Raw genomic sequence first — 16,303 nt, 5'->3', positions numbered from 1 at the left:
AGGCTAGCTTGAATCCAGTGGCACAGTGAGCGCAGGACCCACATCTGGGCATACCCAGCGCACTTAAAGCGAGAAAGCAAAAGACACAAAAGATGGACAGAAGAGACAGGGAGAGGAATTGGCCTAAGGCTAGGTCAGCCAACCTCGAATCTGGGGAACTGGGTTTGAGTCTTGGCAATGATGCTGAACATCCAGTGATTATGACAAAATCACTTAATCTCCCCGTGCCTAACAAAAATGAATGTGGCCTCATGTAATGTAACTGGTGCTGTGGAAAGTGCTCTGATTCCACATTCAGGCCAAGTTTGCGCTATATAAAACTGTAAAAAAATGTTTTTAAAAATGCTGAGCAAAGCAAACACTTATCTGCTAAAGACAGGGACTTCATGTGCCAATGCAGTGGTAGCAGCTTTGGCCCGGAGCACGCAGTTCTTCTGGAGACTGCTTTTGGCCAATGCGTAGCAGTTCTTAATGTGGAGCACAATCCAGTGGGAGATTGTGATCTTCTGCACTTTCTTGCATTATTTCGCCCAAGAAAATCCCACAAAGATCTGATCATCCACCCAGTGGTCTTTGGTGCTATCCATGTAGGAAGCTCTCTTGGGTCCAAGTAATTACGTCTCTCCTCCTCCTTCGAGGGGTGAGGTAGAACATAGAAAACCAGTAGGGTGCTGGTTTGACAGACTAGGAATCACATGGTTCAGACGGAAGGATGCCTTGGTCTACAGAACCGGTTTGTCTAGGAAGAATGAGGTGCATTGTGGAGTGACACAAACAGGCTAAAGCTCACACACACACACAGGTACTGCAGAGGTGATGGCAACGAGGAACAGTCTTGATAGTAAGGAGCCGTAAAGGAGAGCTGCGAAGTGGCTTGAAAGGGGTGCACGTCAGATAAGTCAATAATCGCATCAAATAATGGCTGATCTGGCAAATGTAAAAAGGCAGAAAAGGCTAACAGATAACGCTTACCAGTGCACAAAGCAAAGCCTTCCCGGTCAAGAAACAACAACAGAACATTGAATAACTCGCCCTGGAGAGGTCAATTTGGCATGTGCCGCACCAAGCCACAAATTTGTCCCAAAGACAGGCATAACCAGTTTTCGTTGACGGATGATTGGCTGCCAGGATGTCAACCACCTCTGGAGGAAGGTTCAAGATAATCAGATGTTGCTGCTCAATCTTATAGTATCAAGGCAGAGACTGCAAATGCTCAGGCGCAGAATTCCCCATGTTGCTGCAACAGCAGATCATTCCGGAGGGATATCCTGATTGCAGGACACATGTTTAAACCCAGGAGTTCTGAATGCCATACTTTCTATACCCAATCCAGAGTCACTTGAACGACTTGGGCCTGGTCCATCCCAGTCTTCTTGTGAACTCAGGGCAGAAGTGGTATTGGTGCATCCCAGGTTCCACTTAAGGTGGAATAATTTTCCGAGCATGAGAACCCTTGTAAACTCCAACGAGCAGAAGCACTGACCGTTCTCTGTGTTGGCAAAAACTATCGAGCCAATGTTCTCCCCATTCGTGAAAGAGACCATGCGCCCCCTAGGGATGAAGCCACTATTCAGGAGCCAATAGGCATCAACAACTGAGATGGTACACCCTGGCAGTCTAGGATACCGGCAGGTGATTGACAATCGGGAAAATTCATTGGTAGATCAGCCATTGGGGAAGTTGATGGAATACAACGCGACTCCACTGTAATCGCTCATCTAGAAAAAAAAATATTCTAGAGTCCCCTCACACACCAGGGTTGCCCCAAGGTGGCATGCTTCATCATTGGGGTTCCTTTGAATCCTCTGCGGATTGGGACGTGCTGCGACTTGCGAAATACGTAGGAGCACTTACTGGTGTAGACTATGTGTAGTGCAGTAAAGTGGAGAGGAAAAAGAAAAAGAAAACTTAAAAATACCTAACTAGTTGGCCACTCTTACTCCCGCCCCTAGTTTGTATGGTTAAAATTAGAGGTTGTTACTGAGGGGAAACCAGACCGTAAGGAGTCTAGTTGTCTCAGTAATGTATAGTCATCAACATGTTTTGACCCGTTTTCCTAATGGTTCTTCATCAGGACTCTACGGGGTCCAGCCCCGTGTGTACCACTCCTAGTCAATCTTAAAATAAGGATGCAAAATGTGCACACTTGATGCGCATGCACTGTATATACATAAGATTTTTACTTCTTGCCCTGGAGACCGCATAAGTATGCGGTCTCCAGGGTAAGAAGTAGATAATTAAACCAGAAGCAGCTTTGAAGTAAGTTTGACTACAAGCCCTTCCACCCTGGGTATTGACCAGGACGCATTAATATAGCTTTTCCAGAAATACGGATTCATTCTAAAAACCGTATGTAAAAACTGTATGTATGATAGTGAACCGCAAAGATGAGAGGATGCTCACCATAGTCCGGAGTTGATTGAAGACAGCCTGTGGCAAGCCCACCTTAAAAAAGCAGTCACCCTGGTAGGGGAAGACTGGCACCCGACCTCCGAAGAAGTGCTGCCACCATCATTACTTTCATGAACACCAGAGGTGAGCTGGTGAGACCAAAGGGGTGCACAGTGAACAGAAAAAGGCTCCTCTGGTAGCACTGACGGGCCGGTTGGACAGAAATATCGAAATATGCGTCCTACAGGGTCCACGCAGCCATCCAGTCTACATGGTCAAGGGCAGACTACGCCTTTGCCTGGGTGAGCATTTTGAATTTCTCCTTCCAGTGGAAGGTGCAGAGAGGGAGCAGATCTAGAATACACTTAAGACCTTCACCCTCCTTGGACAGCAGAAAGTCGTGAGAATAACCACGCCCTGCTTCTGGCACCATCACCCTATCAACAGCAGCTTTCGCCAAAAGGGCTTGCACTTCCTTCCACAAAATGGAGAGATGGTCCTCAGTCAGTCACTGAGGTGATGGTGGAAGGTGGGACAGAAGAGAGAAAGGGCAAGGTGTTCCCTTGCAAACATTCTTTAGGACCCATCTGTTCAACGTGATGGCTTGCCAGCCCCATAAGAATCAGTGGATTGTGCCTTCTACCAGGTGGCTGTGTTCCTGCAAGGGCACACTTAAGTGGTTTGGCAGTTGGGGCCATGGAGGCTTCAGATTGCACAGAAGACGAACCCGTTAGAAGTATCCCACGTGGAAGGACTCTTGGCTCCTCGGGGCCGAAGGCACGCCAGAGGACCTCGGCAGGGATTCAAAGAGCCGGAGCATGGCGGCGCGGAACTCTTCGATTTGACGCAGGGTGGTTGAAGTCCCCGGAAACTTGAGCTGTGCCGGAATCAGCTGCGAGAGAGAGTGAGAGATAGTGCCATTCCCACTATTGCTCAGGTGAATGTGAGTGGCACCAGGGAGCGGTATCCCTCTTCAACTGCTTATATTTCTTACACTTACCTGAGAATTTGGAGTGTGACAGACGGACCTCTAGAGCCTCTCAATCGACTGGCATGCAGAGGTACTGCTGAATCAATCAATCAAGAGTATTTGTAAAGCGCGCTACTCACCCGCTAGGGTCTCAAGGTACTGAGGAGGGGGGGCTGCTACTGCTCTAAAAGCCAGTTCTTGAGTTGCATCCTGAAGGAGAGATGGTCCTGGGTGAGTCGTAGGTGGGTGGGGAGGGTGTTCCAGGTCTTGGCCACCAGGTAGGTGAAGGATCTTCCTCCGGTGTTGGTTCTGCGGATCCGTGGGACGGTGGCGAGGGCGAGGCTGTCTGAGCGGAGCGGGCGGGTTGGCGTGTTGAACGTGAGGCGGTTGTTGAGGTATTCGGGGCCCAAGTCGTGGAGAACCTTGTGTGCATGGGTGAGGAGTCTGAACGTGATCCTCTTGCGTTCTGGATGCGCTGGAGTCTTTTCTGTAGTTTGGTGGAGGTCCCAGCGTAGAGGGCGTTCCCGTAGTCCAGACGGCTGGTGACGAGGGCATGGGTGACTGTTTTCCTGGTTCCAGTGGGGATCCAGCGGAAGATCTTACGGAGCATGCAGAGTGTGTTGAAGCAGGAGGAGGTAACGGCGTTAACTTGCCTGGCCATCGTGAGGGAGGAGTCAAGGATGAAGCCCAGGTTGCGTGCGTGGTCTGTGGGCCTGGTGGGGGGGCCAGAGCAGGGGGCCACCAGGAGTCGTCCCAGGCGGAGACGGATGGGCCGAGGGTGAGGACTTCCGTCTTGTCTGAGTTCAGTTTCAGGCGGCTAAGCTTCATCCAGTCTGCGATGTCTTTCATTCCGTCCTGGAAGCTGGCTCTGGCGGAGGTGGGGTCGTTGGTGAGGGAGAGGATCAGTTGGGTATCGTCGGCGTAGGAGATGATGTTGAGGTTGTGCTTGCGTGCGATGGCTGCGAGGGGGCTCATGTAGACGTTGAAGAAGGTGGGGCTGAGCGAGGAGCCTTGAGGTACGCCGCAGATCTTGGTGGCTTCTGCGAGGAAGGGCGGGAGACGGACTCTTTGGGTTCTGTCGGAGAGGAAGGAGGTGATCCATTCCAGGGCCTTTCCTTGGATCCCGGCGTGGCGGAGGCGGGTTGTCAGGGTGCGGTGGCAGACCGTGTCGAACGCAGCCGAAAGGTCGAGCAGGATCCGGATCCAGTCTGACACTAGCAGAGTATTCAAAAGGCGAGGAATCTGCAGCTAGAAGTCCATCAGAAATGGGTTTTTCAAAGGAACTAAGGGCAACTAAAGTTGACCTGAAAATATTTTGATTGAGGCAAAAGGATGAACTGTAGAATAATACAGGCACTAGATAAACATACATTTAAAAAGTAGACAGCAAAGTACTGGAAGATTAATCATACTACATTACACTGACAAAAAGATGTGATTTAATCAAATGAATTAAGCTTGTAAAAACTCAGTCAACTAATTATTAAAGTTTTGACGTATCTTCATTTTTTGCACTTACGAGTGTGGGAGAATTCTGATCAGGCCAAAAGGATTCCGGAATAGGCCAATGGCCAATTGGGACACCAGTTTTAGGATTCGGTCTAACATAGATGAGTTTGTGACAGCTATGCCAAGGCTGGGGTCCAAAGGATCTTACTGTGTCTGTGATTCCATCTAAAGGATTAAAAAAACAGACATACAAAACTCAATTCGGTAATTTCATCATGTGGATTTGGGTAACAAGTCACTTTGCTATTTCCTATTTAGATAGTCAATTTCTCCATGAAATGAATAAATCATCATGGGGGGGGGGTGGACACAGGGGCGATTACAAGTTAACACACAAAAATGTTTCATAAGTAACATGAAGTTGCGATAAATGCACAAATTAAAAGAAGCCTAACAATTTCAACTGTTCAATTCTTCTCCAGTCTCCCACAAGTCTTCTGTTTTAAACATTCACACTTGTCACTTAGTATTTATTTGCTGAAATCTAGTCAGTACCTTTCGTAAAAAAGATAATATAAAAAGGGCATCCCAATTACTACAAATAGACTAAGTGCACTGCTAAAACGATAACACTATTTTAGGCAGTTACCCACAAGAATCTTGAAATTTAATGTTTAAAAATAGCGTGAAATTCCTATATTATATTTGTGGGTAACGGGATTAAGGTGCAAAGCCATTGTCTACTGGGACGATCAAACTCATTTCTTCCTTCCCTGTAATTGGTAGCCCACCTAACTACACCATAACACAGGAACATACACACTAACCTGTTATACATTTGGTGGACAAAAAATATGGAATAAATATGCAATGGAAAATCTAACTGCTACAATTCAAAATAATCAGACCCAGAATTGTCAAATTGTACAAGATGTAGAATTAGAACGTATATGAAAAGGTGTTTGTCTCAGAGTATACCCAATAATTGACAATCAGATGAGCTACAGATACTAAGAATCTGCAATATGTGAATGTGCTATATCTGGGGGCAGCAAAAACATTATTCAAACGCCTCCAGATTGTTCAAAATGCTGCTGCACAGCTTTTGCTCCACTCCCAAATTCACCTCCCCAGCCAGTATGTTGCGTATTGGTTACCGATCAACGGCCGTGCACATTTTAAGGCATTGTGCTATTAGTCACAAAATCCTTTTAAACACTGGACCTATTTATCCTTGAGACGTGTGGTCTATGTATTCCCTCTACACTCTTGTTGCGGTCTAGTCTTAGGAGGTTGGCTGTACTTCCTAAACCTAGGAAATCTCGCCAAGCAGGTCGAGCATTCTTTTTACTTCAAAAGAGACTCTGGAATGATCTACCTCACACACCGCAGGAGTGTCATTCACTCTCAGTTTCGGAAACCTTTAAACACATGGCTGTTCCAACTTTCGGAATCTTCCTAACTCTGCATTTTCGCCAGATTCCACTCTGGTTTGATCTATTTTCCATAATAATGCTTAGCGCTGGGAACCCTTTTTTAGATAGCCATGCGTTCTACAAATTGACATATTAAAGATTCTTCTTAATTTGAGAAAGAAAGTATTTGGAGGTAAAAATAAAGTGAATTTGATTGGCTGTTGGAGAGGTTATTCTCGACACATGGGCTGCAACAGCATTTTCTAGTCCACTTCAATCAGTGCTCTTCATTGCAGGTCATTATTATAAACTGCCAAAACACATTTTTAGATATGCAAGTTTTATACCAACATTAAGTCATACAATATGCCAATGAAACATTAAGTTTTCCAGAAGAACATAAGGAGTGTGACGTGTGTATTAATAGCATTGCATTTAACATGTTGAACAGCAAAAATAGAAATATTAAGCAGTGATGAGTATGTTTGAATTTACCTCAGTGGTAAGTAATTACTCTACTTCAGCGGTTCCTAATAGGAAAGTTGGAGTTTTAAAGTAAGTGGTTTTAAAAGGATTAAGTGATATTCTAAACGATAGCATGTTTTTTTTTGCTCCTAATGCATGCTTTCTATTCGGTGGAGAACACCACTGCTTCAATTGAGGCCTCCAATCGTCCATAATAGATTGTTTGCTGTACTTGTGCTGCTCCCACAACTCCAGTGTAGTTTACCAACTTAATTTTCAGCTTCCACTTTCAATACATACATATACACAACCGGCACTTCTGAACGCATTTGCACCAAATTTGGCAGAAAGCTAGATGTGGGTCCAGAAAGCGTGCTTTTTGTGATTGGATGTAAATCAGTCTAGTAGTTTTTCTGATACCCATGGTGAAAAAAAAAATAGATATCTGGGGACGCAAGTCCTTGCAGTGTAATCAAGGATCTTACTACAATTTGATTGGCTGCCAACACTTCTAACAGGAAGTGTTGGCAGTCATCTTGGCACTCTGCTTTAAGCGGGTCAACCACTAGGGGGTTTTGGGGCGTGGCCTTGCCGCCGACCAAGATGGCTGTGCGACTGTGAAGCTCTGCCAGGTGATACTGGCGATCCTGCGATATCCCCCTGAAATGCGCCTGAATTAGTGGTCTGCACCGTGGCAGCTGACAGCGGAGTTGGCGGTGACTATGAAGATCTGTTTCCCGCTGGCTGGGGCCACCGAAGTAACGTGTTTGTCCATTGGCGTGGACGAGAGGCGTGGCGTCACTGGGCCTAGAGCCGTGGCCTCGAGTGAACAGCTGGCCCGGGAGCCTGTTACGAGGAGTCCTGCTTGCCGCCATTTGTAACCCCCAACAACGCTGGTGAGTGCGCCGGGTGCGTGGTGTTGTTTGCGCCCTCCCTGCCCTGCCGATTTGTTTCGGCGACCTGCCTCATAATACGCCATTGCACCCCTGTGTTCTCCCCAGAGGCCCGCAGGGATAGGGCCCGCGGGTGAGCCTGGGGACCGGCCGTCGCAGGGGCATTAAGGGGGAGGTGAGATGAGGCGCAACGCGCACTCGGTGGCATGCATCGTTCGGTTCCATTGCTTTCAGCTTGCACGTAAGGTGACTTAGTGACATTGCTGCATCACGGCATCAGATCCTGCCGCACAGTTACTTGGGACCATCTATGGGACGCAGTGAAATTAGACACGCCGTTGGGAAGCACGAACACATACATGGCAGTTATTCCAGCACTAACGCCTAGTTGCTGATTTACATGGGGTGTTGCCGCTTGAAGGATGTGGTATCGGACTTGACAGCTTATGCTATCACCTTGGCTGTGACCTGCCACAGGCTTAATTGGCATAGGCTATATTGGGTCATCACTAGATTTTGGCTGGCACTGCTCACAGGTATCACGGCAGCGTGCTCTCCGTGGTCGCCAGTGGGTTGGTCTGGCCGCAGGGATGTCCTGAGGCGAGCGTGAGGGGCAATATTCTTATGCTCATTGCATGATGTGATCCTGCCCAGAGGCCCATAAGATACCTGTTGCTCGGAGCCCGAGCATCGCGGTGGCCCCTCGGGCTACCTCAGCAAGCACATTAGCCCAAAGTCATAGCGCTGGGTCGCATCGGGCTTGCTCTATGCGCATACTGGTATACATGCCCTGCCTGGACAAAATTGTTCTACTACCCAGCACTTTCACAGGCTCGAGGGTTCCGGGTCACTATGCTGAACTGCTCCAGAGGGGTGGTGCAGTCGCAATCTGCAGTGAGCGCTGATTGCCCAACATGTATGCCTCATTACACCAATACACCGTAGAAATTTGTCGCCTTCATACTCGGCTGTCCACTGTGTGAATCGCAGATCTATCGAGCTGGGCCTCCCTCAACAGCATTAACAGCGGCATGGGCTGCAAGGATCCCCGACAAAGGACCCTGACATTTGAGAAGTTAAACAACAAGGCACAGGACGACACTCCTGAAATGGTGGAGGGGGGTCAGAGTTCGGAGCATAACGATGACACTACGGCCTTGTCCACATACTTACTACAAGTAATGAAAGTGGGATTTCAGGCCCTAGATGGTAGTTTCTACACCCTCGAGAAATAGTTAGAGACTCTTGGATCCAAGATACAGGTACATGACCGACGCTTAGATGTGCAGAAGCGAGGATTTCAGACATTGAGGACAGCACAGCTCAATCGCTTAAATGACTGGACCGCGTTGAGAGCATCCTCAAAGAAGTGGCAATGAAGAACGAGGACCTTGAAGAGCTAAGCTGCAGAAAGAACATGAATTTTAGGAGTCAACCAATACGGGACGTTTGGATCGGTTTGTCGAGATTGTCCTTGGAGATCTATTTGGGAGGGAATCCTTCATGCCGGGGTTTGTTGTGGAGCGGGTGAACCGTTCTCTGGGTCCCAGACCCAACCCAGGCTGCCCGCCTGGACCCATAAGAGCTAGAATCATGAACTACTATGACCGAGATACCTCCCTTCACCTTGCTAGGGAAAAGGAGTACACAACATAGCAAGGGTCGAAGCTGGTGCTCTATCCAGACTTCACTTCCCACCCATGGTACAGGACGCCCGGCGTAAATATAATGTTAAAGCTTCCCTCAGAAACTTAGGCCTGAAATACGGTATGCTCTACCTGGCCAGGCTGCGGGTGGATGTTGCAGGCCGAGCCCGTATTTTTGACTCAGGAATTTTGCCACACATAAGCAGAATAAAAAGCTCCCGCAAACAGGCGCTGCAGTAGCTTCTCCCGCCAGCAGAAGATCAAACGCGATTATGGAACTATTCTCAAGCGGTGGTCCTGGTTGGATGTTGTGGCCCGTTCCCTATGTAAAAGTTGTTGTGGTGCTAAATAATGGGATAACGCATGAAACTATTCATGCTTTTTCAGGTTGTCAGCTGCCCAACGTGGCGTTGCTACACCACACGGCGTATGCCATGGAGATTCTGATTTAATATTGATGCATCAGGGGGAGGAGCCAAGATGGCGATCGGAACAGTCGCATGAACGCTTGGCTCCGAGGGCCCTTCCTCCCCGCACGTCTATCCTGACGATAATCCTGAGCGAGGCTTGTCGATCTAAGTTGTTGAAGAGAAGCGATCACTTACCATCTATTTCTGGGGCTCCAACGTGCAGTAGATCCGAAGACCTGTCCCCGTCTGCTAGCCGGCCTTCGCGGCGCTGACGCCGGGGCCTCAATTGCAGAGTTCGCCCGGCAGTGTTCGTAGTGTTGGCGGCCCTGGTTTGGATGAGAAGCCGGTCAGTGGGAGCCTGAGAGCCGCGAGCCGGGAGAGTTGGTACCAACCCACTCCCAATAGTGGGTTGCCCCGTGAACCCGAGATATCGCCGAGCCGGAGAGAGGCCTTGTCGCCCGGTTCCCCCTGGGTGTGACGCCCGGCCATGTTAATAATCCCGTCCGGGAACCGGCAGCTGGCTCCCGGCGAGCTGCGGGGAGCACACCCGGCCTTTTGTTGACTCTCCTTTCTGCACCAAGCGCCGATTGTCGAATTTCAGCCATGAGACCTGTTGACTCTGATGGTCGGACTGGACTGGGAGGTGGAGGGGAAGTGACGGAGCACGAAATGGCTGCAATGGCGGATGGCGTCTTGGAACGCACCCCTCCCGGGGACGGAAAAACCGCTGAACTTGAGACCCCCGGAATTCGGCTACGTGGGGAAACGCTTCCACGTAGCCACATACTGGCTGCACTGATAACCCTGCAGACTGCTCTGCTCCGGAGATCCCGGGACTTAGAGGGAAGGATCGTCGCCATTGCTGACCCGCCATTTTGTAGCGTAGTGGTTTGCCCCCGAGTCGGTGCCGATGAGTCTCCTTCTGTCGTGGTGCCATGTTCCCCGGCTGTGTCTACAGTCTTGGAGGCGAGAATTGATGTGGTTCCTGAGCTAGTTGTCGTCACACCTGTTACGCAGGTGGTTGTCTCATCGGGGCCTTTTTCTGACCAGCAAGTGGAGAGGCTCCAACGATCCATGGCGCATGGGGCCCGGGCTGTGCTGCGATGCTTCCCGCATCCCGTGCTTTCCTTTCCGTGCTTGGCGGACCTGTTTTTGGACTTGGAACTGTTGGTGGTCTGTGTATTGCTGCATTCTGGCCTCCGCCATGCATCGTCAGTTGTTTCTCGGTGGCTGGGACGATGTTGGGCGGCGGCGCTACCTGATTTGCTTGGGACGATTGAATCTTTTGTATCGAGTTGTCTCCCGACTGCAAGGCTGTTTAACATTTCTACTATTAACAGAAGTGGCCAGGGGTGACCTCGTTTGGGACTTGGAGGGACTTCTTGCTGGTTAATGGTGATTCAAGGACACGTCTTGTGGGACTAATTGATTGCGTTTTATGTGCTTTCTGATATTTGTGCTTTTCTATGGCTTCTGTTTATACGATTTTAGTATGCGGGGGTGGGAGGGACCGGGTATCTGAATCGCCGGCCCTTCTCCTCAGAATTTTCTTTTTTGTTTTCCTCTCTTTCTTATCTTTATTTCCTTTCTTTAGGGTAATTCTGGGACAACAGGCACGCTGTTAGTGGGGTAGGCCATAGCCATTACGGTGATGTAGGGTGGCGGGTGTTGTTTTTTTTTTGTTATTTTAGTTTGTTTTGTTCTATGGTCCCTTTCTCTCTTCTTTCTTAGTGGGGTTGGCTGTATCTCCCTTTTTCATCCCTTTTCTGTCGGGCATCTGCGCTTGCCTCTATTTTTTATTCTTGGACGGGTGGGTTTTTCATATGTTGTTCTCGCTAACTTGCTCGCCATTGTTTGACCTTTACTCCTGGCCTGCCTTCGGCGGGCATAGTGTGTTTTTGGCTTTATTGCTCACCATCGATTCCCGATTGCTTGGAGGGATACGCACCTCCCGTCTCTTTTGTATATTGTGTAGTGTGATGCCTCTGTTGATATCGCCTCCGCTTCTTTTTCAATATTATAAAAATGAAACCTTTCTTATCCTTGTGCTTCGTTGTGCTACAACCACGTATTATGACTAAAACGTGATTACTCCTTGAACCGTAAACATTTGCACTGCTCCTGTTTCTATCTCCTGAGTTTGCGGCCGGCCCCTGTGGTTGTAGCCCGCGCGTGTACTGATTTGATTGCACCAATAAAGGTTTAAAAATATATATATATATTGATGCATCAATACATTTATGGTAAATGCTGTTCTGTTGCTGATAATTTTGCTATGGAAGAAGGTACAATAGGGTACGATCCACGTAGTTTGGGAAACGTACAGAGATGTTTTCTTATGTTTATTTATCATACTGCTAACTGTCCTTTTTGCTTTATGTATGCGAATTCAATATTACATTGCATTGTAAGACGCAATTGAATGGCCCGTTTAGGCAATATTAGCAGCCCATCGGATCTGTTGTTCATGTCCTGGAATGTTAGAGGTCTCAATAATACACGTAAACGCAAGCATGTCCTTCACTATCTTCAACACCATAAGGTGGATATAGCATTTCTACATGAAACTCACCTTCCCAAATCTGATACAACACAGTTTGCCTCGAGCTGGCGTCAGCATAGGTCTTTGCCAATTATAGTAATTATGCCAGAGGCACATCGATTCTTATACATAAGCGCATCTCATTCTACTTACATTCACTATTCAATGACAATGAGGGTCGCTACACAATTGTTACAGGCAAAATGATGGGCCACGTACTTGCTCTCGTATGTATATACGCCCCCAATATAGACAGCCCGACTATTTTCATTCTATACACGCACAATTGGCTACTCTGGTGATCACCACTTTGGTTATCTGTGGCGATTTAATTTACTATTTTGTCCTGCGCTAGATAGCACCTCCACTTCGCCGGTCACCAAACCCCGAGCACGAATGGTACTCCTGGACTTGTGACACCTTTTCCCTCTTGTACGCATGGCGACATCACCACCCCTCTGTACCCGGTTACACGCATTGCTCTGGACAACATGACACGTGGACCTGTAAGGACTACTGGCTGTTGTCCGCTGCAGCCTACATATGGTACCATTGTATTCAGACCCTTCCCAGAACATTCTCTGATCATTCACCGGTGCTCCCCCATCTCAAGATTCCCCCCCCTGAGGGATATGAACGTCAGTGGCGTTTTCCCAGCAAACCCCTCAATGACTATTTATTTCATTTAGAAATCGGGGAGCCTATAGAAGAGTATTTTCAGATAAATACTGGAACGGTGGACACGTGGGCGGTCTTATGGGAAGTCTTTAATTCTTACATTAGAGGCGTTTGTATTTCCAAACACGCCTGTGTCCTAAGGGACCTGCATGCCACCATGAAGGCTAGAGGGTGACTTGTCCAAATTGGACAATGAAATGAGGGGGGTTACACCTCGGATACCACGCAGTGTCACCTCTCCCTACTTACAGAATATAGGGATGCTGCGGATCGAGAGATCCATTTTCTAAGCAAGTACCAAACAGCTCGTAGTTATGGTGAGGGGGAGAGGCCAGGGCGTACGTTGGCGGAGATGCACTCACAGAGACTGCTGCAATCCGTGAACAATTTGTGAACTATTACACTACATTGTATTCTACTAGGACTGAAGGTGACCTAACCGCACAAGAGGCGTATTTGTCAGAAATAGCCCTGGTCTATTTGGATAAAAATTGGAGTTTCTCGCCGAACTATTTTCCTCTGAGGAAATCGTTAGTGCCATTGAGGCGCTCAATGAATCCACAGCCCTTGGACTGGATGGTTTTAGGGGGGAATTTTATAAAACGTATAAAGACCTGCTAGCACCTAAATTAGTGGAGGTATATGCGGAAACCCTTGAGAAAAACAAACCACCACCCACACTTCGAGAAGCAGTCATACTTTTTCCCAAACTGGGTAAAGACCCTGCCTCTTGTAGCTCTTATAGACCCCTGTCCCTCCTAAATTTAGATAAAAAAATATTGGGCAAGATACTTGCCCTCCGTCTATCCCTCCTTCCAGAATCTATAATTGCTCCGTCCCTCACAGATCCACGTCCCTAAATCTCAGGACACTCTTCGCTGTTCTGCATAGGATCAACCCTATGGGGTCCCTGTGGCAGCGGTTTTGTTAGATGCCGAGAAGGTGTTCGATTACCTCAAGAGGTCCTTTTTGGGTCGTTTGTTTACATCGGTAATGCGCAGGATGGGTATGCCAATGGGCTACCACAGCGTTAATATATAGTAACCCCTCAGCTACAATGCACTTGAATGGCACATTATCATGCCCCTTCTCCCTTTCTCAAGACACACACCAGGGGTACCCCCGTCATCATTATTGTCCTGGCCATGGACCCATTGGTCCGCCACTTCTAGGAGCGACATTTACAGCGGGGTCTTCAGTTCAACAGCCACCCTCTATTAGTTTCCTTGTATGCCGACAATGTAATTTTATATGTCCGTGACCCTCAGGTAAATCTTGAGCCTCTGATCAGAGAGACTATCAGATTTGAACGATTCTCTGGTCTTCATACCAATTGGTCCAAGTCAGTGATATTCTCTTTGACTCCTAGCACAAAGCACTGGGACTGCGAATTCCAGCTAGAATGGTGCACTTTATCCACTAGGTACTTGGGCATTCATTTGCATTTAGACTCCACTCAAATACTTTGAGACTCAACTTGGGCGGGCTTTGGACGCCCTGGAGTCACAAATAGAGAAATGGTTGCGACTACCATTGTCTATTGCTGGGCGGGTCACTCATCAAAATGGTCGTCCTTACCAAATTTTTATATTTGATCAACAATATCCCCATCCCTCTTCAGAAAAGCTTCTTCCAGATGTTGCGCTCTCACCTCATCTGTCTAACTTGGGGGGTGGGAGGGACTGGGGGAGCACCTGCAGGTCAGGTGGCAGATTCTTATACTACCTTACAACCATACGGGGGTTTGGAGTTTCTGACCTTAAACTATACTATCTCGTAGCCCAGTGTAGTTACGCCCATGTCTGGTTCCACCCAGATGCTAGGATTCCATTCCTCCGCTCGGAGTGGTCTTTCCCTTACGGCCTCGGTATAATTAGAGGCGCGCGTCTAGGATACACGTGGCATACATGTGAATAGCTAACAAGCACTGGCTTAAACAAATTACTACCTGTGCAGACAATAGTGTGTTTTCTCACTATTCTCCTGCATTCTTCAAATCTACCTGAGCAACCATGGCAGGATTGTTTGAAGACTGTTGGAAGTGTGTGGAGGAGTAGCAGATGTTCCCTTCTATCCATGAGAAACTGGTGGATGCCATGGAGGCATCCCTTGAGAGCGATCTCTTTAGCGCCCTAGAGTCAGAAAATTATTGAACTAACTGCATGGCGCAGTTTCTTACCCCCAGATGGGGAAGGCCTGGGGCTTGCGCCTCCTATTGACACTGGGGAAGCCCCTAAAGCCAAGGGTAAAGCAGACCAGCAGCCAAAGTTAGGACAACCTATCCCTCCTGTGATGCCTTTGAAAGGCTTTGCCAAGCCTTCTTAAAAAGGTGTATTGTAGTTCTAGATGTACAGGTCATTTCCCATCCTGGGCGTAATGAGGATTCTTGTTCTCACCAGAGAACAGATGACAATGCAGGGGAGGATTCAGACACCAATGATGGGGGATTCAGATACAAACTAGGCCAGAGCAGACTGCAGCGACTGGAGGGCGGCACCAAGAAACCTAGGTTGGAAGATAAGGGTGAGCAGGACTCTGTGGGGGTACTGGGTATGCTGAACCCAGAAGATATTTATCACCCCTGTGCATAGACTGTGTGCCCGCTTCTAAGGTGGCGTGATATATAGCCAGGTGCATTAGGAAGCCCATGGACAAGGAGGTACAGGGCGCCTGAGCGCTGAGTGACCTAGACCCTCTTTAGCAAGTAAGGTGGCATGTATTCCTGATATAGCGATCCCAAGATGGTGACCTTCATCACAAAATTCATTAAGGACCCAAAAAAGGGTATTGACCAATAAGATCCTTGTGTCCTGGGGCCTCTTAAAAAAGCATAAATAATGGCCGAAGATGCAAAAGAGTCTGGCCACATGATTGACCCGACTATCCTATCAAGTTCGGCCCAGCAGACCCTGTGTTTCTTAGAAAAGGCGCTCACTACTAATCAAGATCGAACCCAGGTTGGGTGAGTTGGCCACCACAGAAGCTGATCCAGAGGCAAATGAGGGGTTCTTTGGAGAAACCTTCATGAAGGAGCTCTTATGCTTTGTCAATAGATTCTCGTCAGTTGACAAGGTGCAACAATCTATCCGGAAAGTCTTCAGTCAGCAGATTTTCGAAGGGACCGGAACAGGTAGGGGATGCTCCTCAAGCCGGGCGTACAATTCTGACCCCCATAAACTCCAAACCAGGCACCCCTCCGATAGCAGGACCAGAAGAAGTTCAAAGGGTTCTATCCCTCCTCGGGTCAAATTGTATAGACCGGGGAGGTAAAGGAGCCTTCTGAAGAGCTAGCAATGTGTCAGGTGGCACCACTAGTAAGCAATATCCCTTATTCACTACACAATGTGAGGGGGGGTGGGGGTGGGGGTGGGCGGGGGGGCGGGGGAGAGGCAAGTTTCAGTACTTCAGTCAAAAATGGGCGTCCATAACAGGTGATCCGTGGGT

General features: G+C 48.2%; 1 protein-coding gene across 1 annotated transcript in view; it reads right to left on the bottom strand.

Moving 5' to 3' along the window:
* The window catches only part of INTS6 (integrator complex subunit 6), a 428,531-nt gene that overhangs the window by 244,507 nt on the left and 167,721 nt on the right, over window positions 1-16,303 (bottom strand). Inside the window, exon 7 of the mRNA XM_078657272.1 lies at window positions 4,881-5,035. Within this exon, the coding sequence (XP_078513398.1) occupies window positions 4,881-5,035 (155 nt within the window). The remainder of the gene's footprint in view (window positions 1-4,880; window positions 5,036-16,303) is intronic.

Source organism: Lissotriton helveticus, chromosome 8 (assembly GCF_964261635.1).
Source record: "Lissotriton helveticus chromosome 8, aLisHel1.1, whole genome shotgun sequence".
In the NCBI taxonomy this organism is placed as follows: Eukaryota; Metazoa; Chordata; class Amphibia; order Caudata; family Salamandridae; genus Lissotriton; species Lissotriton helveticus.
The sequence above is the reverse complement of the archived record's forward strand: the minus strand, read 5'-3'. Positions and strand labels throughout refer to the sequence as shown.